Source organism: Spermophilus citellus, assembly GCF_964194105.1.
Source record: "Spermophilus citellus genome assembly, chromosome: 2".
Lineage (NCBI taxonomy): Eukaryota > Metazoa > Chordata > Mammalia > Rodentia > Sciuridae > Spermophilus > Spermophilus citellus.
Window position 1 is genome coordinate 240,864,765 of NC_138183.1, and position 23,856 is coordinate 240,888,620.

General features: G+C 34.5%; 2 protein-coding genes across 2 annotated transcripts in view; one reads left to right on the forward strand and one right to left on the reverse strand.

Annotated features, from left to right (window-relative positions):
• Positions 1 to 23,856, forward strand: part of LOC308641843 (olfactory receptor 5W2-like) — a gene marked incomplete at both ends in the record, with an annotated part of 231,545 nt that overhangs the window by 147,487 nt on the left and 60,202 nt on the right. The gene's annotated exons all lie outside the window — the stretch shown is intronic.
• LOC308634974 (uncharacterized protein) lies at positions 10,819 to 23,635 on the reverse strand (the record flags this gene model as incomplete). Its single annotated transcript, XM_081269210.1, has 3 exons — positions 10,819 to 11,762; positions 12,400 to 12,436; positions 22,706 to 23,635. 3 exons carry the CDS (start codon positions 23,633 to 23,635, stop codon positions 10,819 to 10,821), a joined length of 1,911 nt encoding a protein of 636 aa, XP_081125336.1.

The window sequence follows — 23,856 nt, forward strand, 5'->3', positions numbered from 1 at the left end:
GCTCTGGCCCAGTAGACCATGAATGAGAACACAGGATAATATGCAGCTGCTGCTATCACAGAACCCTTATACAGGGGACCCTTATTCACATTTGCTTAAAAATGATAAAAAGTATCTTCATGGTGTGGGTTCCTAGGTCCAGGGGTAAAGGGATTACAACAAGACCTAGAAATAGAAAAATGTTACAAATCTAGGACATTTAAACTCTAAGGGGGAATGTGTTATATCATTATGGTCTATAACAACCTCACCTGGACACACTTTTTTTTTGCTAAAATTATAAAGACTACAGGGATAAAAAAAATATGACATTGTAAACTGGGGAATGAAGTATAGATGGGTACTATTCCTCAGAATTATCAAGTTGTTCATATTTTTGTTGAATAACTTTAGATTGCCTATGTTAACATCTGTTGCATTTCATTTTTGGAGGTAATTTATTTGCAGAATGGGCAGGGATTATTGCAGATGTACAGAATAAAATAGATCCTGGGTATGCATTGAACTGCTATCTTCCTTCACTGGTTTCCTCTTATATTTTCAGCCAGCCACCCTGGTAGAGTAGAAGCCAATATTAAACTGAAGCAAAACCCCAGGTCATGGTCAACTTCCCTAATGATGTGAACACAAATTCACTTTCTTTTAAGGACCATCAATATTAAGTCGTCCATTTGGTTGGGGATCAAATGACTATGGCTAAGACTTTGCTGGGGTACACAGTGGTTGACACCTTTGGGTGGCTAAATGCAACACAAGTGAAAATAAGAAGGAAATTTCCTTGCCATATAAAAAGAAGCAATGTCAGTAACACCATTCTGCCCTTTGTGAATATGGGTTGACCCCTGTAAATTCTTATTAATTTAGCTGTTCTACTTAGACACTGCCTAATTAGTATGGAAAAGTCTAATAGCTTGAACACCACTCCCCATGAGAGTAATTATGGACATATGGCACCCCTGGGTCACCAAAACTGACTTAAAACTGGGTTGTCTGATGCACTTGGGAAAGACCTTCTCTACCAGTCTGCATCTTTCCCACATTGTTCTAAAACCCTACAAATTGAGACCTGACATAAGCATAAGGTAATTCAAGGCACCTAGTATTTTTACTGGCTTGCTATATTTCCTAGCCAAGCAGCAAACATTGACATTGTATTCCAGACTTAGTCTTTAACTAAAGACAATTCTTCTACCTTAAATAAAACTCATAGAGCCTTAACTTTGCTTAATGAAGAAACTATCCCAATATGGAAGGTGGTACTTTCCAGTTGACTGGTTCTAGATATGCTAACTGCAATGTGTGAGATGACTCATGAAAACAGAACCATGTGTATGTAACCCTGATAATCACCATAATGTGTCTCTGACGCTATGAAAGTTGCAATCTGGCATGATGGCTATAGGTAAACTTGATGTTCATTCTATTTATACTTGGTAACAATCACTTCCTGCTATCTGAAGATGTGTTGTATACAGTCTTTCTTTTTTCTTTTTTTAAATATATTTTTTAGATATTTATGGACCTTTATTTTATTCATTTATTTATATGCGGTGCCGAGAATCAAACCCAGTGCCTCTCACATGACAGGCAAGTGCTCCACCACTGAGCCACAAACCCAGCCCCCAGTCTGCTTTTCTTATGGTAACACTTTTCACATTATGTTGTCTTTGTATTTCTGTTGTGGATTTCATTGCAATTGTACATCCCGATGTGCCATCCAAGGTGCATTATGGAAGATGACCATGATAAGATTGCAAAGAGCTTTGGAAACATGAACAGAATGTACAGTCTCTGAAGTAAAAGGGGACAACAAAACACCATGCCCCTGAATGCCCTCTTTTTGTTTCAAAAGTCTAACCTAATTAAAGGAACAACATGAATAGTTGCTTAATGCAGAAACTATCCCAATATGCAAGGTGGTACTTTCCAGTTGAATGGTGCTAGATATGCTAACTGCAACATGTGAGATATTATCTGCATATTATCTTAAAGGACACTGGTTTTATTTATGCACACTGGGAATTGGGGCAAGTCAGGGTTATCTGTAGAAAATTACTTTCTTGCATGTACACCAGGATAGTTGCTCCTTGGGATACTGGTCATATAAGCAAACTAAGCAAATGAAAGTTGATGATGCTACAGCTTCTGCAGTCTAACATATGAAACCCCTGTCAGAGCAGGGACAGACACAGAACTGAGGGCACTGTAGAAGGGATATGGGCCACTCATCCAGCTACCCACCCAAACCGGACAGAACATCATGATGGAGAGGAAATACTGCTTTTCACACAGCCATGGGACAGAATTGCTATCTGCTCAGCCTGTCACCACTGAACTCTTCTTGGAGCAATCACTGATCTCCTATAAATTTTCCCAAATAAACCATATACTTCGCATTCCGTGCCTGGACACTTTCTCTGACCTTGTCAAAACTTACCCCACCATCCTGCCACAATGGGGTTGTGAACTGGACAAGTGGTTTGAGTTCTTAATGTATTTTGGATATTAGCTCCTTATTAAATTAATGTCATTCAAATACTTTCTCCTGTTGCATTAGTTGTCTCTTAACTCTATTAGAGTGTTGCCTTGAATATGGGGAAGTTTGCACTTTGATGCAATCCCATGTGTCTTTGATTTCCTATGCTATGTATCATTTTTCAGTAGTTCTAAATTGATTTATTGATTTCTGTGATTCTACTACTCCTGTAAACCTCTAAAATTTGCCTGTCCTTGGTTAAAAAGGCTTGAGGACTTTGAGTAACCTATTGAATACTGAGCACTAATTATCTTTCACCAAAATTTATTATGTTGTATACAATATCATACCTGCAAGTCTATATTATTTAGGAATAAAGAAAAATAGAACTAAAGGCATAAAAATTAAAAGAAAATGATATGTGAATAATAATATGGTGACCTACGGGCAGGTCTTCAAAACTTTGGCCTAAGTTCATTTATCTGTTCATGTATATATATCTTTAAACATAATGTCCCTGTTTCAAAAGAGTTCATTAAAACATTTAAAAGCTCGAGTAAGACTCTAAAAAATATTTTATAATTATAACTACCTACCCATTTAGTGCTTTAATTTTATGATAGACCCTATTCTTTGTGGATATTGATGTATGTAATTAAAATGAAGATTGATGCAGGGCAAAAGGAAACTTAATTCTTGTTCACCTATGAATAGTCAGTTTTCACAACACATTAAAAAAGTCTGTATAATATTAATTTTATTTAATTCCTTAATAAACATGAAATGATCCATTGCATACTCATGTATGATCACACAGATACACATACTCAAAAATGCACTTATAATTTAGAAACATTTTTATTAAGATAGAAAAGTGTTACTAGAATCATACTTACTAGGCAGAATCATGCTTTCCTCTATATGCAATCAGATTTTTTAAAAAATGAAATAATAAATACATTTATATATTAAATATCATTAATGAGGTCTATTTATTTTATGTAAAATACTTTATTGCATCCACACTACTTCTTAAATATCATTTTAGTGGAAAGATGTAAAACATAAAAAAGGCATACACATATTATAAAAATCCCTGAAAATAGTAAGAGTGTAGTATATCATCATATTGAAATGTTTCTTTGAAAAAAAATCATTGAAAATTAACTTGAGGGGCATGTGAAATCATTCTGAAATACTTAAAAAAATTAGATATTTGCATATATTATTTGCATTATTACTATAAAATGCCACATATTTTACATACTATACCATATAACCTCAGTTGCTTTTAACAATTTCAAATGTGAGTATAGTTATAATCTCATAGATATTAAGGTTTTCCGACTTCAAAGACTGTGTTCTCAACAATTCCTGATTACATTGCAAAGAATGAATCCTTTTTAAGAAATAATTATCTTATTAATCTCATGGAATGCTGAAGAGTCACTATATTATAGTATGTTTTGAGTTTCTTTTAATTAATGAATTACATAATTTTAGATTTCTAAAAAGTTGATGACATGTAGGTTTCATTTTTGAATAAGGCAAAATCTCAACCATATTGATTAAGGATAAAAAAGAGGAAGCACAGGAGAATAGCAAATATGGAAGTATTGCTTGATATATATTGACTGAACCATTGCACCTTAATAACTTTGATATGAAGACAGAATCCTGCAGAGGGCAGGGACATTGTACAATTCCAGAGTAAACAGAAAATGGGAAAAAATCATTGTTCACAGAACTTATATCAACGAGAAGGTTTGGAGAAGCTTCTATATTAGCCACATTGTAAGTGATATAGTACGTTATCAAGACAGTATACTCTCCATGAAATTCTAAAAAAAAATTGTAATTATTCTCACTAGGTATATATGTTGAGTCATAGGTGATTAATTGTCAAATCCAAAACTTAAGGGCAAATAAAAAAAAATACCACTGAATGTGTTTGGCGTGTGTGACTTGAGTAACTGAAGCCACACCTGGGAATGGACAGGGACATAGCTTCTCCTCTGTGTGAATGTGTGTGTGTGTGTGTGTGTGTGTGTGTGTGTGTGTGTGCGTGTTCAACTGTTTCCTTAGTTTGCTGTTTTCTGTTTTTCTTTCTATAAAGGTAGAAAATTCATCAAGCATGGGAGGTGAGAATTCTACCACTGAACCACCAATGCTCCTATATAAGGGGGGTGACTCAAAATGGAATAGGGAGGAAGAGCATGAGAAGAAGTTTACCACTAAATAGGGAAGAGACGGGGGAGGGAAAAGGAGGGAGAAGGGGGTTGCATGGAAGATGGAAGGAGACCCTCATCGTTATACAGAATACATGTATGATGTTTACATAACTTTAAACATAATGTGAGGCACCTTAGATTGGATAGAGAGAAGTGATGGGAGGGGAGGGGAGGAGAAGGGGGAATAGGAAGAGCAACAGAATAGAATAGACATTATGATTGCTGTATGTAATAGGTGATGCTATGACCAGTGTGATTCTGCAATCTGTACAATCAGAAAGATGAGATATTATACCCTAATTGATTCAAATATATGAATTGCCAAGATCATTATAATATCATGTGTAGCTAATTAAAAAAAATTTAAAAAAGGATTATGAAAAAAAAGAAAATTCATCAAGCAATTTCAAGACCAGTGAAACCAGTATGCTTTCGTTGTTGTTGTTGTTTTTAATATTAGGAATAGTGATTCCTAAGAAATCTTAAAGACCTTTTGTTTTTTTCTCCTCTATATGACTCCTATATTTACATACCAGAGTAGTCCTGTGGGAGATACTGTTGACGCAAAGCTCAAACCACCAAACTGATTGCTAGTAATTGCCCCTGGTTAAATTCAAGAAAGTAATGCATTTGTACTATCCCAAAGCTTCCTGACTGCTATTTACTTCTCGGGTGGATATCTGGAAGACATGGATTTGTCCCTGGACACCCACCATTTCTTTTTGTAAACAACTGTCCCCTTAGATGCCTCCCTGTCTTTGGATTACATTTGGTTTAGTCAGATATCTGCTTTCTTTTTTAGCCAAATTTTGAATTAAAGTAAAATTCATGTAACATAAATTAACATAATATAAATAAAATAACATATAACGTACAATGTCCATTTATATAACCATCATCACTGTCTGATTCTAGGGCACTTTCATCAATTAAGACACCTTTTATCCATTAAGCACATACTACCCTCACACCCATCCCCCAGCACCGGAAATCATTTTATTTATTGGCTCTATAGCTTTGCCTGCTCTATGGTTATAAAAATGCAACAACAAAAATGTAGCTTTCTATGTACAAGTTCTTTCACTTAGCTTACTGTTTCAATATTTCATCCATAGTATAGCATGTGTCAAAAACTTAAGCAGTTTCAGCTTCTTCAACAGTTTCTCCTCTAAAGCACACAGACTACAATACCCAACCCACACCCTCATTTAGAACCTAAGCTTATAAAGTTACACTGATGTTACAAATTAGATCATCAAATTTGACTACATAGAGATTTGCATTTTCATTCATAATGAAATTTCTAAGTAATTATTTCAGGACTTGTTATTCACCATATGGAACAAACTCAGAAAAATATATCCATATTTAAGGTTTTCCTAGTTGACATAATAACCTATACACAACTGTCTGCCTAGAAAAACACCTTCTCCAGAAAATACCTGTCTGACTCCAAATTTTGGGGTGCTGGGACACCCCATGACACACAACAAAGTATACCAAGTCTTCCTAATGCTGGGAAAAAAAATCTGGTGCCTTTGAGCTTATGAATATGTTCTACAAACAAGGCAGCACTTTCAGTAGCAAAAGATCAATTATTTACTGAGACATTCTATGGAATTTGTGCACCAACTTAGTTTTATAAACTTGTTACAACTCATTCTGTAGAAAAACACATATCCATTTTAAAACTAATATTAGCTTTCATTTACTTAAAATCTGGCAGTGTTATGCTTTATTTTAGAAAACCACTTTAGGGTACAATATGCATGTTGGAATTACCTATTGAAATTGTATTGCAGGTAAATTTTCAAAAATGAAAGCATCCCTTTATTGTGAACCAGGACAAAAAAAAATTACAGCATCCCAGAAATTTACCCCACATCCATGAAAAATTGATTTCTAATCTCCTACGATAGTTTGTATGTTGTGTTAGGTACCTGGTGAAAAAAAAAATACATAGATGTTTTTGCTTTCATGTTGGTCTTTATTCATTCAACATTATCTTTCAAAATTATTTCATGTTGTGTGGAGAGAAAGTTCATTCATTCTCATTATTGTTTAATATCTCAATGTATAAATTCACCATAAAGTTATTTATCTACTAACATAAGTTAGCAATATGGGGTCCACAAAAGTTGTTGGGATTCAGAAATAACATTTTATCAATATATTATCTATTATTGCTTTTATGGTTTAAAGACAAATCTGAGTGGTTTGAAAAGGGGGTTTTATACCCTTAAAACCCTAAAAGTTGTACTGTATGACATTTACTATGTCAACTCCTGATCTGAAGTGTTGATAATATTTGAAATATTTGCAATTTTATGATGCTGCAAACAATAAAAGACTGAATATTTGTGTACACATCCTTGGGTAGACATTATTAATAGTTCAGTTTGAGTATAAATCTAACAATGAAATTTGGGGTTATAAGTCATCTGTATATGCAGCAAGGTACAGTAGATACTTCTACACAATTTTAGAATGTAGAATGCCAATGGTTTTCTCCATCAGCCTGTAAGAACTTCAGTTGCTTCACATTTTCGCATTACTTGATATTTCAATTGTTTTCATTTTAGCTATTCTGTAGGTGAGTCAAAAAATTCATTAAAGTTTATTTTTTAAAATTTCTTGAGGATGGATTAAAGAACCAAAACCATGCATTGGAGAAAAGATAGCCTCTTCAACAAAGGGATGCTGGGAGAACTGGAAATCCATATGCAATAAAATGAAATTAAACCCCTATCTCTCTCCATGCACAAAACTCAACTAAAAATGGATCAGGACTTAGGAACACAACCAGAGTCCCTGTGTCTAATAGAAGAAAAAGTAGGCCCTAACCTCCATCATGTAGGATTAGGCCCCAACTTCCTTAATAAGACTCATTTGGTTCAAGAATTACAATCAAAAATCAATAAATGGAATGAATTCAAACTAAAAAGTTTCTTCTCAGCAAAAGAAACAATCTGTGAGGTACACAGAGAGCCTACATATGAGGAGCAAATCTTCACCCCTCATACATCAGATAAAGCACTAATCCCTAAGGTATTTAAAGAACTCAAAAAGCTAAACACCAAAAATCAAACAACCCAATCAATAAATGAGCCAAAAACCGGAAGAAACGATTCTCAGAAGGTGATATACAATCAACCAAAAATATATTAAAAAATGTTCATCATCGCTAGCAATTAGAGAAATACAAATTAAAATCACTCTAAGATTTTATCTAATTCCAGTCAGAATGGCAGCTATTATGAATACAAACAACAACAAGTTTGGGCTAGGATGTGGGGGAAAAAATGATAGACCCAACCTGATTTTCTCTTAAAATTGGGAGCCATCTTGCCACAAAGCCATTAAAAGATAATTTCGGCTTTACTATAAATTACTGCAAATTCTGAACTTGCTTGGAATGCCTGCCTGTGCCTTGAACTCACCCATGCCTGGCTCTCTGACCAGATAGCAGCCCTCTCTGAAACTTTAGTGACGCCTCATAAATCTTGGCCTTGCCTGGCCAGACAACGATCCTCTCTGAGGCTCTAATGGTCCTCATAAATTCTGATGTTGGGGCCAGCAAAAAATGTTATGCTCATCAAAGTTTTGTTATCTGTAACCCCCCTTTGTGTAACTTTCTGGGCTATAAAGCTGAGCTGCAAGAAAGCTGCCAGACTGTCTTGTTCCTATGGTTTTGGGTGGGAGAGGCAGCCTGGCTGGTCTAAATAATAAGCTTGCTTTAATTTGATTTTAATTGGAGTCAGTGGTATTTTCTTGTGTCCTGGTCTAACAAAAGGTACATTGATACACTGCTGGTGGGACTGCAAATTGATGCAGCCAATATGGAAAGCAATATGGAGATTTCTTGGAAAATTGGAAATGGAACCAACATTTGACCCAACTATCCCTCTCCTCAGTCTATATGCAAAGGACTTAAAACAGCATACTACAGGGACACAGCCACGTCAATGTTTATAGCAGCACAATTCACAATAGCTAAACTGTGGAACCAACTAGATTCCCTTCAATAGATAAATGTTAAAAAAAATGTGGCATATATACACAATGGAATATTACTCAGTAATAAAAGAGAATAAAATCATGGCATATACAGGTAAAAGGATAGAGTTAGAGAAGATAATGCTAAGTGAAGTTAGCCAATCCCAAAAAAACAAATGTGGAATATTTTATCTGATATAAGAAGGCTGGTTTATAGTGAGGTAGGGAGCAGGAGCATGGGAGGAATAGACAAACTCTAGATATGGCAGAGGGGTGGGAGGGTAAGGGAGGAGGCATGGGGGTTGCAATGATGGTGGAATGTGATGGACATTATTATCCAAAATACATTTATGAGGATAGGAATTGTATACAACCAGAGATATGAAAAATTGTGCTCTATATGTGTAATAAGAATTGTAATGCATTCTAGTGTCATATATAAATAAAAAAATAATTTAAAAAAGTAATATGATACAAGTGGAAATCTTTAAAACCTGTTTTAAAAAAAAACATTCATTATGGGTTTTCTTCATCATGGTAATATATAATGCATTAATTTAAATCATTAATGCTACCTTGAAAGGCAGAGGGGATTCTTGGACTCTCATTCTATTCTGAAATATTTTCAGAAAGGGACTTTATAATGACTACTAGAAGACATCCATTAGTTCTTACTGGTAAAGGGTAATATGTGGTACTTCAAATATATTTTCACATCCAAATTTTCTCAACGAGCTGAGTCACTGTTTTAGGGAAAAAAAAAAAAAAAAAAAAACTAGAGTAGACAAAGATGACATAAGTGAGTACTATGAGTATGCATACATGAATGAGGTTACTTCCCAGAAAATCACTATTTCCATATAGATTTATTACCATGGTATCCACACGTATTTTATATTATATATAATTTATTGAATGTTATTGTACATATGTATTAAACGTGCGTGTTTGTGTGTGTGTGTGTGTGTCTGTGTTTTAAGGCACATGCCCTACCTAATAAGTTACTTTAGATTTACTGGCATCTAACAACATCATAAGTGTCACATGTTTGTATTTCTTTATTGCTTTGTTTGTTTCCCTGTGTCTTCTCACAAAGGCAATGCAAGTGCTTTAGATAAAATGGTGGCTCACTTTGTCCTTGAGCAAAGGACATGCACAAGTTTGTATTGGAAGGAAATCATTTCACATGCAGAGTGATATTAAGACAATTCCTTAAGGACATAGTTGTCCAAACTTAAAAAAAAAAAAAAAAAGGTTCCTTTAAGCAGGACAAAGAACCAGGGAATAAGGGAAAGAGCTTCCTGGAGGATGTGATGGAGATGGATAGTTAACAGTTAGTGCACAAGGATTTTCTTTAAAAAGCCTCTATTCATCCTTCTTAAAGAATGTTGAACAGCTTTGCTTCTAAAAAGACAAGACTTGTCTAGGTCAGGACCTTTCTAATTCCCAGACCTTCTGCCCAGGATCCATTCCTTTACCTAATTTGCATTTCCATAGATCTGGATTGAGATTCTCAGTCCAAGGAAGGCACTCTCCTACACAACTGATTTAGACAATTTGTTTTGGATTTATTTCCCAGCCTTTTGGCTTCATGAAGGTGTAAGTCTTATTGTGAGTTATCTGAATCCTTAGACAATTAATGCATTTTACTTCCACTTGTTTATAGGATTCATTACTACAGAAAATAAAAACATTTCAATTCCTAGAGCACTTAATAAAAACATTGTAAATTTTAATAAAATTGAAATAACAACCTGGATGAAAGAATGAGCAAATAAAAACTTGGCCAAGATAGAGTACTTACTATATTGAAATTGAAAACAAAAATGAATAGCCAGGCATAATGAGGAGTTCTCTTAATCCCAGCAACTCATGAGATAAGGCAAGAATATTGCAGGTGAGAAGCCAGCCTGGGCAAAATAGTGAGGGAAAGTAGAAGACACATAATGGAGCATGGCATGTTTGGCGAGCTACATTTTCCTACTATTGGATTTGAGTACTAATTATCATTATCATAAAGTACTTTAGAAAATCTTTTGCATAAATTTTACCGTATGATTTTATGAAATAAAAATTACTACATATGTGCAAGGGGTTGGGACTTGGTATAAATATTTAAAAACACCATTTATTTTTAAGTTTTTGCAGAGCCACTTTCACATCCTTGTTACGTAGGCTATAAATCAGAGGGTTCAGCATGGGAATCACAAGGGTGTAAAACAGTGAAGTCATTTTGTCCTGATCTAGAGAGTAAGAAGAACTTGGCCGGAAATATGTGAAAAGCATGGTGCCCTGGAAAATTGCAACAGCAGTTAAGTGGGAGGCACAGGTGGAGAAAGCTTTGAGCCTCCCTTCAGCAGAGCGGATCTTTAAGACTGATGAGATGATGTAGCCATAAGAGACAAGGACTCCGGAAATGGTACTCAGTTCAATCAAACCAAAAATGGTGAATAATACTAGTTGATTCACTTGTATATTAGAACAAGAAAGGAAGAAAAGTGGAGGTAAATCACAGAAGAAATGATTAATCTCATTAGACCCACAGAAACATAAACGGAATGCCAATGTCGTGTGTAACAAAGCATCTGCTGTTCCCACCAGGTAAACTCCAGCCATGAGCAGGAAGCACACCTTGCTGGACATGTCTGCTGTGTAGTGCAAGGGGTTGCTAATGGCCTTGTACCGATCAAAGGCCATCACTGCCAGCAGGACACACTCAGAATCTGCAAAGGTGCAGGAGATGAAGAACTGCAGAGCACAGGCAAAGAAAGGAATTGACTTGTTCTTGCCAAATATGTCGAGCAGCATCTTGGGCCCAATTGCTGTGGAATAGCAGAGGTCACAGAAAGAGAGGTGGCTGAGGAAAAAGTACATGGGTGTGTGAAGCTGGGGATCCACTCTGATTAAGAAGATCATTCCAAGATTTCCCAAAAGATTAATGAGATAAACAAGTAGAAATATTGTAAACAGGGTCACTTTCATCTCAGGATTATTGGTAATTCCCATGAAAATAAATTCAGTCAATGAGGAACAATTTTTTCTGTCCATTTTACTCTCTTCTTATTCTAAAATACAATGAAAGAACTATAAATGCACATTTTGCACTTTTGAACATCAATGATATATTGCTAAGACAGAATAACATTTGTTTCTTTATTGTCATTATTATCCAAGGAAAATTGCCCACCATATGACATTTCTTAAAAATCATGGTTATGTTTTTGAAAGTGAATATAAATAAATAAATATTGAGGTAGGAAGTACAGAAACTGATATAAATCTACATGCCATTCATGATCTCTGACTTTCCACAAGTCCCCAAAATTTGTTTCCTACTTTATCTGTTTCAAGAGGTAGATTTGGATACATGGAAATCACATTTGGTATTCAAAATGATATGGAGAAACACAGATGCCAGAGAGACAATTTGTAAGATATAGGAATAAGCATTTTATATGCATCAGGAAATTCGTGTGGACAAAAAATAAATTGATTACTCTCATTGTATTTCTAAAAAATCATGACTTATTGAAAAGACATTTGTGCTCATTCTAGAAATATGGGGCAAATCCCAATTACTTCTGAAAATTACTGTTACTCTATTGGCCTATGATTCTTTTGTATTTGATTGGACATGAAATAAGTTCTATTTACCATTTCAAGAGTCTGTTTTAATTTTACTAAAGTACTCATTACCTGTTTGTGGAAGTGGTCTGGTACCAAAAGATAAGTCCTATGACCAAAGAAGTCTGTTAAAAGAAGGTAAAATGGACAGAATTTAACACACACACTTGTTTTTCATTACATTATTTTGTATTAAAAATGGAAACAGAATTAGGATCAATACATGTTCGTAGAAATACAAGCCTCTTGGTTTATGTATATATTTTCATGCCTATGCCTGGTACTAGTATGTTTCTCTTGAAATATGAGAACTGAAATGTGGGTGATGTGTATTAGTGGGTTATTTTAAAATCTAAGAGACTATGTAGCTCACATGAAGTTGAATTTGTATATATTGTTATCCATAATATAGTAAGTCAAAGTTTTTTGACATGAAACAAACTTAAACACTCCTTCAATTCATGTAAGTATGTGCATGCATAATAATAAAAGAAATTAGCATTTTCATGTTTAACTATTCTAAAATACAATACTTTCAATGTTATTATGTGGATATTATTTAATTCAATCAATTTTTTTCCTATTCAGAGGGGGAAGACGATCATCTTCAGGCATTAGATAGAATAATCTATGGATGTCAGTGAACAAACATAAAAATAATTCCTTTACAAAATTCTCATTTTTTTCTAAAGAAATAATATTTGAAAAATTGTTCCCTATGTCTTTACATCTGGAGACTTGAGAACCTACCTGAGATGAGCAGGTCTTTGGTAGCTGAACACTCAGCAATTAGCATTTTATTTTACTCAGTAGCAACTGGGACTTCAGTTTCTGAAGCTCTTTCCCTCAGGGTTTGATGTGTTAATTAGATTCATGGTTCAGTATTGCCCCTGTGTATAATGCAATGACTTAGCTCAGGTTAAACTTCAATTCTTTAGTATTTTCACCAAATTATCTATATCAGGAAAAAAATGTAAAGAATATATACATACTGCAACATATAATAAAAATTGTCACTCTCCAAAGTGGAAAACAAATGAAACTCATACAGTTCTTCAATCACTCCTAACTCTTGTGTTGTTCTTCATTTCTTGATTTTTGAAACGTTTTCCTTTATCATCTCACATTAAGAACATTATTACCCTTTGATATAGTTTTTTTAAAATGTTATGATAAATAGGCTATTTTTTCTTCCTTTTTGGTGGGGGCGGCTACAGGGATTGAACTCAGGGGCGCTGGACCACTGAGCCACATTCCTAGCCCTATTTTGTATTTTATTTAGAGACAGGGTATCACTGAGTGGCTCATCACCTCACTTTTGCTGAGGCTGTTTTTGAACCTGCAATTCTCCCCTCTCAGCCTTCTGAGCAGCTGGGACTATAGGCCTGGCTATATTCTTCCTTTTAAAATAAACATTTCATTTGTATATTCATAAGGCTGTGCAGCCACCAACACTATCCAATCACTGAACATATTTTAGTAAGAAAAACATCTCTTAGCAGGCACCTTACTTCTCCCTTTTCTGCTAGCCCTGGCAATCTTTAACCTCTTCTGAGGCTGTGTGTTTCCTAATCAGGAGAGTACATATCAACAGAAGTCTAAAATATATAGCCAGGTGTCTCAGGCTTCTTTCACTGAGTCTAATATTTCCAGGAATCATCTATGCTTTTGCATGTGTCAGAAAACCCTATTTTGCAGAGCTGAATAACAATATTTTCATGTATGTAATATATTTTCATTATCGATTCTCCAGTTATGGTTTGTTTCTACATTTTCACTATTATGAATAATGATGCTGTATGCATATCAAAGGAATCTTTAAAGACAATATTTCCTGTTGCCATACTCTCAGTCCCCATAGGAAAGACATCACCCTCATTAATTTTATGATTACACTACATTCTTCACACATATACACACTTGAGTAAAGATTAGTTTATTCTACCAAAGCTTATCTACTGCATGTAAGACTTTAGAGACAAGATCAATGTTTATTCTCTGTGTCCCCTAAGAAGCCTGGAATGAGGATTTGCAAAAATAATCGTTTGATATTATTTTTTAAGGATTTTAGGCTAGTAATTAGTGATCAAATGTGGAAATATACTGACTTTGTAAATTATTTTCTTAATGAGAGAGCCATATGTGCAACATTGAATCATATAAGAATTTTGACATGGAAAACTTAATATAAAAATAAAATATTTTGTTCAAAAATAATTTAGTTTGTTATTATTCATAGTACTTCTTTTCAAAATTAAAAACAATTGGAAGTTTGTCTTTCTTAATCTTAAAAAATCCTCCTCAACAGATAGATTATAATGAAATTCTCTAGGTGTGAGAAAATATCTCACTGTAAATTCAATATGCATTTCATACAACTGTAAAGATGTTACCATTTTTTACATACCAGTTAAACATATGTGTGTTTTCTTTTAAGGACTCTCTCTCAATATTCTTTGCCCATTTTTATGTCTCCCATCAGATCATTAATGTTTGCTTTACATATTTAGAAATTCCAATATGAGTTCATTCATATTTATAATTGTTATGTCCTCTTGATGAATTGACCCTTTTATCACCACAAAATGGTCTTCTTTCCTCTTCTTACAGTTTTAATGTCTTTTTTTTGTCTTAAGTAAGCATAACTTGCCCTATTATTTTCTCTTTTCATTTGCACTAAAGACCTTTGCTTCTCCTTTCACTTTCAAACAATAGGTGTCCATTAAGGAAACATGAATTTCCAGTAGGCAGCAAATAGATGGGTCTTAATTTTTCAATCTATTCAGGCACTCTTATGATTTTTCAATTAAATAATTTAATGCATTTATATTCAATGCAATTATTGGCCATTGAGACTTACTAGTTCCACCTCATTATTTTCTGGTTGTTTTAAGAGGCCTTTATTCCTTTCTTCCTATATTATAACCTTCTTTTGTAGTTTTATGGTTTTCTGCAGTGATAAGTTTTAGGTATTTTCTTTTTTATATGTTATGTCACTACCATAGATATTTACATTGTGGTGACTTTGAGGCTTATATAAATCCACTTGAACTTACAAATGGTTATTTTAAGCTGATGGCAAGTTTGGTTGATTTGTTGTTAAATTATTTAATTTTGTTGAATTATTAAATTATTATTATTAAATTTCATTGTCTACTTAAACTATATTTCCATGCTATTCTCTCATATTTTATGTATTGATGATATAATTTATTTCTCATAACTTTTATGCTTAATAAAATATTGTATCTTTAATTATTTTAATAATTTTACTTTTAACCTTTATACCTGGAGAGATAATTGATCAGTCAACATGATGATGTTAGAATATTGATTTGACAATGTACTTTTACCCATGAAGTTTATATGTTATGTATTTTAATGCACCTAATTATTATCCCTTTTCTTCTAAGTAAAAAAAAAAAAAGCCCTTTAGCATTCTTATAAAGCAGTTCTAGTGATTTTAAATTGTCTATGCTATTGCTTATTTCAGAAAGTCTTTATCATTCTTTCATTTTAAAAATACAGGGTTGCTGGTTAAAATATTCTTGGTTTATAACTTTTTTTTTTCTTTCAAGACGTTAAACATAGCATCTCAATGGTCTCTTTTAGTCTGTAAGGTTTCTGATGTAGAAATCTTCTGACTGTATCTGGATAATCCCATTGTACACAATTCCCTTCTTTAAAAATGCTCTGTCTTTACAGTTTGGCAATGTGTTTATGACAGGTCTCAGTGTGGGTAGTTTTTGATGAATCATATTTGGTGTCCTTTTGGTTTCTTGGTTTTATTTCTTTCTCCAGGCCTGGAATGTTTTTGGCTTTATTTATTTGAATATATTTCAGTTTTTCTTCCACTTCTTCTCCTTATGTCACTTAGAAAATGCATAGGCTGTTATGATTTATGGTGTACCCTATGTCACTTAAATCACCATGGTTTCTCATTTTATTCTTTATGCTTTATGGAACTTCAATAAGCTTTACTTCTGATTTATCTATAGTTTGCTAGTAAATCTCTATTGAATTTTTTACTTCAGTTATAGCATTATTTAGATCTATGATTTCTTTTTGCTAATATATATATATAAATCTCTCTTGGTTAAAATTCTACATTTATTTTTGCATTGCTATCTTGAACTCTGAGTGCATTTCTTTGATGATTACTTTTAATCGCCAGTCAGTTCAATCACAAGTCCTCTCTGCACTCATGTTGGTTTCTGGAGGTTTATCATGCCATCTTCATTGTCTTAATTTGGAATGAGTTTACCTGGTTTTCATTTTCCTTGATGTTTTTTTCCCCTTTTTCCAATAATAATTATGTACATCTAATCCTGTATGCTGCCAGAGTTGGTGAGTTGAAAGCCAAACTTTGGAGGAATTTGGAGTTTATAGTGCAATGTGAAATATAAGCCCTCCTCACCCTAGGAGGACATCAGTATTAGATATTCATATACCAATTTTATGTCACTCTACCTAGGACATGTTCTATGTGAGAGTATATCTCACAGTTTTCTATTCATTTAATGTGGTTATTTTCTCAGTGACCAGGTGGGTTGGATCTCTCAATTTGTCTCTGACTTTCTCTCAAAGAAAATAGATCAAAGAATAGACATAGATTCAGTGTATTCACGAAAGAAAGGGAAGTTGAGTGGCTAATTTGTCATGTTGCTGATATTATTCCCTCAGTAATATGTCATATAAATAGTTTGATTATGATATATCTTAGTATAGTCAGTTTTACTTTGATCCTTATTATAGATCTTTGAACTTTCTCCAATTGAATATTTATATTTTTCCCAAATTTTATAGCTTTTAAACCATGATTTTTTTAAGCAAATTTCATTCAATATCTCCATTCCCCTTCTTTAACTCTTATGGTATGAATGTTAGCTGTCTTAAAGTTGTTCCATAAATATTATGGGTTTTCTTCATTCTTTCTTATTTATTTGTTTCTCTTTTTTTACCCTTTGAGTATATATTTTTAAAATATTCTGCCCTAAGTTCACAGATTCTTTCTTCTCCTTAATAAATTATACTGTGGATTTTTCCTATTGCATTTTTATTTCATTAAATGTTTTCTTCAGCTCCAAAATTTCTGTGTGGTTTTACACACAGGTGTAAACACAAGTTCCTCTTTAGTTGATTTGTTGTTCAATTATTTAATTTTGTTGAATTATTGCTCTGTATTTTTTTCATGTTGACTGAGATTCCTTATGCTCACTGTTTAACTTCTTTTAAGGCTATTTATGGGTCTCCCTTTCTTTGAGGACAGTTAACGGAAACTTACCCTGTCTGGTGTCAGTGTGGAATGTCTTTCCCCCATGGAACATGTGAGTATCTTATCTGAGCAAAGTGTGGGGGGTCTGCCTCCAGTGAGGGAACAGTGTCAAGATCTTTATGAAACCTTTTAGCTTAAGTCAGTGTTGGTGAGGATTGTATTGATCCTAGTGATCAACATTGTGGATTCTCACAGTAGTGATAAGGTCTGTAGGAGTCTTTGATGGGGAAGCCTTCAGTGTCTTCCACACTAATTTTTTTTTTCCTACTGATGAAATCATTCTCAAGGATATTTCTCTTGGCACTGAGTCCAGGTTGGGGGCATGCTTCTGGTGAGAGTGGGAGTGGTGTCTGATGGGCAGAACCTCTGGAATGGGAAAGGAACTTGGGTCTTAAGCCTGAGTAGTGCCCATGAAGAAATTGTATCTCTGAGGTTTAAGGTATTGGTAGCATTGGTGTGTTCATGATGCATTTTCTCTTGATATATTATTGGTAATGGTGTACCCATTGTGAGTGCTTGTTGAGTAGCTGGAATTCCAGGCTATAGAGCCTGAGTGTATGAAGGAAACTGCAGTTTTAGAGGCCAGGCAGTGTTGGGTTGCTATGGAAGAGGAACTTCATCGTCTGTTCCTGCTCTTAAACCCAAATCACTCAGACTGGGTAACTTATAAACTATATAAGTTCAGTTTCACAACACTGAAGGCTGTGAAGTCCAAGATGAAGGTGTCTTTTCAGTGCCACCAAATGGCAGACCAGGCAAAAGCTATATTGTCACATTTAAGAGGTGCCAGAGAGTTCCAGTTTTGAAAGGGTACTAAGAGTGTATGAGGGCAAAACCATCATAACTTAATACTTTTGCTGAAATTCCACCTTACAATACCACAATGAATTAGGTTTTAACATGAGCTTTGGAAAGACAATTTCCAACAATAGAAACAGTTGTCCAAAGCATAGGTACACTCAGAAAAATAGTGTTGGGAATGAATGGAGATACAGCAGTTGTGGGGTGCAGGGCACATACTAACTTGCTAATGCAATAGAGCTATTGACAACAGTGTGGACCTGCACAGAGAAATTGAACATCTGGGTGCAGAATTCAATCTAGCTTGCAATGCTGGTGATTCTGGGGTCTGAGGCAGGGATGCCTATACTGCATCTGTGTAACTGATGTCCAGGGGAGCACTTGTGGAAAGGCCGCAGGATTGGGGTGAGTGGCATATGTGTGTGTTCGGAAAAGAGGTTGGTTTTATTCCTAAGGTGACATAATTGTAGTCCATTAGTTACAAGTTACAAGCAGCAACATCTCTCACTTTAGGGTTGTCCACAGCCAGACACCCTCAGGGGCAAAATATTTTTGTGTTTCTAACAGAGCACATTGTTGGAGACAAAAGATGGTACCCACCCTGTGGCTCATACCAACCACACTCTCCTGCCTCTTATTTCTAGCTATCTACAAACATCTCAAGTATTCTATTTTCCCAGTAGTCTTCTGTGAATTTATCCTCCATTTCTCTTTTCTTTTCTTTTCTTTCTTTCTTTCTTTCTTTCTTTCTTTCTTTCTTTCTTTCTTTCTTTCTTTCTTTCTTTTCTTTTCTTTTCTTTTTTTGCCCTACTCTATATTAGCGGATAAATAAATGTCCCCTTGAGTCATCCTGAGACTGCTAGGATTTTTGAATAATTATCCATTTTCCCCTGGGGGAATGATGTATTCTATGCTAAGTTGATAATACTACTTTTAACTCCCAAAATCAATTATGATAAACTAAGGGAGAAAAAGAGACAGCTCCTCGCAATTTTGTATCTGAAAGTACATTAAGAAAATTTTGTCTTCCATCCTCACAATTTTGTTTTTTTTTTTCTTTTTATTTATTTATTTATTTATTTATTGGTTGTTCACAACATTACAAAGCTCTTGACATATCATATTTCATACATTAGATTGAAGTGGGTTATGAACCCCCAATTTTACCCCAAATGCAGATTGCAGAATCACGTCGGTTACACATCCACAATTTTACATAATGCCCTATTAGTAACTGTTGTATTCTGCTACCTTTCCTACAATTTTGAAATATGCTATGTTTATTAAAACACATCTTTCTATTTTCTAAAGTCTTTTTTCAATTCTTTCTCCAGTGTTCTATAGTTCATTGTAGAGCTCTTTCATCACTTTTGTTATATTTATTCCCAAGTACTTTATTTTGGGGCAGCTCTTGTGAATGGAGTAATTTTTTAAAAATATCTCTTTTAATAGATTTATCACTGATGTGTAGGTATGTGTTTGCGTATTCTTTCTCCCGAAATCCTAACAAGAAATCCATCAAATTACATGGAGGACTGTTAGTTGGTCATATTGGGATGCCCATGCTACTGAACCATCAGGAAAAAAAGTCCTGATTGTGGTGATGGTCTATGAGTTATGTTGTTACTTCCATATAATGAGGAAGGTGGGCAGAATTTCTGGAAGGCAGGAGAGCCTTTGAAGTCTCTTATATTATGTTCACTCCTATTGGAAAAACTTAATAAAAAAGTAAAACAGTTCAATATAAAAATAACTACTAGTGAAATGGACATTTCAACACTAATAGTTTGAATACTTTCACCAGAAAACAAATCATAACAGTTGAGGTGTTTGTTGAGATTGAAGAGCGTTTGAAATAGATTATTGAAAAAAGTAAGTTATGTGTTCCAGCTGTAATAATATCAACAGTAGTTGAAACAAAGATTGTACTACTTATTTATCTCTAGAATTTTCACACACTCACACACACACAAATAAATATCCAATATTTCTCCCATCTTCTATTCTTCTGCTTCTTAACATAAGACATGGTATTTTTGGTTTACACTTCTAAATCAAGGGTTTAGTGAGCCACAGAGTACAAAGGTTCTGTGGACATAGCTAGAAGAATTTCCATCACCCCAGATAGATAAAGTGACATGTAAAATTCTGTGTATCCTTTTTATTCAGTTGTATGCATACATCTGTTTGAAATAAGCACACTTTTATAATTGGTTTTATTTGAAAATTAAATATAATTAAATATATGTTTATGAATGGCACACTGAAAGGGCTGGATTCTTCTGGGTATCATTCTCAGTAGGCTCCTGGCTGGGAGCTACACTTATCCAATCAATTCCTAGGTTAGAATTAGTTAAAAGAAGTAATTATATGAGATTTCAACATAAACCTCCTAACCCCATAATACTTACAGGTTTCTGCTGCCAATGTTGAAATGCAGAGTACGTTCCTTTTGATACCAGCACAGGGACCACACATATTTCAGCAAAGATGCTTTAGGAAGGTCTTAGTCATATTGTAGGTAGGTGGTCAGCTTCTCAAAATGATGACTGTGTTGGATCTAAAATACAATTTCAGCTTTGCTAGCTGCATTACAGCCATGGGAATTCAGCAAGCACCTACCATTAGTGAAGAAATACAGCAGGCTCCCTGTATAATGAGGAGAGCAGGACTCCAGGAAGCATAGTTGGTGATAGCAGCCCTCAGGGTGCTTAGTAAGCAGGCTGAGCTGACCCAGGGTTTCTCTAAGTGCTGCTCCAGCTTGTACATTGGAATCGCCTGAGCAACTCCAAAAACCAGTGGCACATTCTAACTTTTACTATTCGCTTACATAGAAATAATCATGTTTTCTGAAAAACAATATAATGTCTGTGATATAATTATTGACTACCAAATGGCAGTAGTATAGCAAATGTAAGAATTTAATTTGCAACTTTAATCTACCCAATGTAGATACTATCACTAATAGATGCTTAAGTATGTCAAGGACGTGACTGGCATAAAAAGTTTTGTTTAGAAACCCTGCATCTAACATGCTTTGTATGATTATAAACTTGGTTGAATAACAGTGAAACTAAATTCAGGATTAGAGTGTTCAGTTTGATTGAAGTTTTGAGAGTGTGTGCTCTCTTTCTACCAAATGAAGAACCAGAAATGCTGAGAAAGAACATTGTAGGAGAGAAATATCAAGAAAATTTATATAGAGAACTTTAAAACTGGCACAAAAAATATTTTGGCTGTAATAGAGAGAATATTGTTGTAAATATACTTTTACTCTGGTATTTTCAGATCAAAGATTATAGTATTTATTTTCACAGAATAATATTTATGAACAGCAAAATGTATTGGTTTCTGTAATATATTTTGCAATGAATTCCCATTACAGTATTCTACCATAGCACTGAAATGATTTCTCCCTGAAGACATTGGTACACACTATCATAACATAATGTCTTACACTGTTTCTCAGTTGCCACAGAACATCCCATACTGTCAGCAATACTTTGGCAGGATAAACAATAAGAGGTAAGAAAAAATACAATTATTTTTATTATAATTCACCTCTGTTGCTCAAACTGCTATTTAGACAAGTTTCCAAAACACTCTGGGGTAAACTAAGTGTAAAACATTATTAAAAAGTAACTAAACTGCCCTTTATAAAAGTTTTTTTTTTAACTTTTGCTTTCCAAATGTTCCTTATTATATGATGTGCCTTCTAATTAATGTGCAATACAACTATACAAAGTAAGAGATCATTTAACTGGTAAAACTGTACAGACATTATTCTTAGCACTTAAAGGTATTAACACTACTGACCACTAAAATCAATGATACAGATAAAATTGTTCTCTCTCATTTTCAGGCAAATGAACTATGGCTGAGAAAAGTATAGAAATCTTTTCATTGTACCATTCATTATCATACATACCTAGGCAGTCTTGTATCTTCTCTTACCCAGAAACTCATATTTCTGAGATATTCTGCATACATATATACCCACAGTTTTCTGAAATATTTATATATCATGACCCAAACAATTTTAACATACATCCCAAGCCTGTAACCAAACACATATTGAAGAGCAGTTATTATTTAGTTGCTTAATAAACAAAACATTTTTAATGTTTACTTTTATCATGGGATTATAAAAAGCATTTGATTGTGTGAAAAAATAAATGTGATAATAGCCTGTTATGCAAGTAGGTATGTGCCTGCTGGTAAGGTTGCTGAAGGTGCCCATTTAGAGTTATTAATCAGGGAATTAGATGAATCTTGAAATGTTTTCTCTCATGAAGAATTTACCTTTGATTGTAGAGCTTTCTTCGCTGCATCTTTTACATCTTTATTTCTCAAACTGTAAATCAATGGATTCAGCACTGGGATGATAATGGTGTAGAACACGGAGATAATTTTATCAGTGTTGGGAGCATACACAGAACTGGGATGGGAGTAAATGAAGAGAAGAGTCCCCTGATAGATGACCACAGAAGTCAGGTGAGAGGCACAGGTAGAGAAGGTTTTCTTCCTCCCACCAGCAGAACGGACCTTTAAGACTGAGAGAAGGATGAAATAGTAGGAGGTGATGATGATGATGAAGCAGATAATTTCCACTGAGCTGCCATATGTGGAGAGGAGCCACTCATTAACTGATGTGTCTGTGCAGGAGAGCTTAAGCAGGGGAGGGAGGTCACAGAAAAAGTGGTTAATGGCATTTGTGTCACAGTACTTCAGAATAAAGGCAAAGGATGTGTGAACCAGAGAGCTCATGTTGCCTCCAACATAGGACAAGACAATCAACCTGATGCAGATGCCCCGTGACATCACAACTGTGTACAGTAAAGGGTTGCAGATGGCCACATAGCGGTCATATGCCATGGCAGCCAAGACAAAGGATTCAGTATCTGCAAAAGTGCAGAGGAAATAAAACTGCAGGGCGCACCCATAGTAGGAAATAGATTTGTTTACTGAGAGGAAATTGATCAGCATTTTGGGCACAATGACTGAGGAATAGCAAAGGTCAACAAAGGACAGGTTGCTGAGGAAGAAATACATGGGGGTTTGAAGGTGTGGATCTGTCCTGATTAACAGCATCAATCCAATGTTCCCTGTTAAGATCATACCGGACAATACGAGAAATACGAGGAATAGGACAATCTGCAGTTCAGGGTGAGTAGGAAAACCCAGGAGAATGAATTCAGTGATCAAGGTGTAGTTTCCCTCTGTAAATTCCATCTTCGGTGTGATTTTCCTTCTATGAAAATTCTAACCTCCTAAAATAACATATAGATGGAAGGAGAAAGACAATGAGATATCCAGGTAATGTACTGTTTAAAAAATAATTAACTAGTCAAATACATTATGATTAAAGTTTCTAAAGCATAAACTAGGAGAGACATTTCGTAATTTATTAGCTATCAATTTCATAGTTACGTCTTTTATTTATTCAATTAATG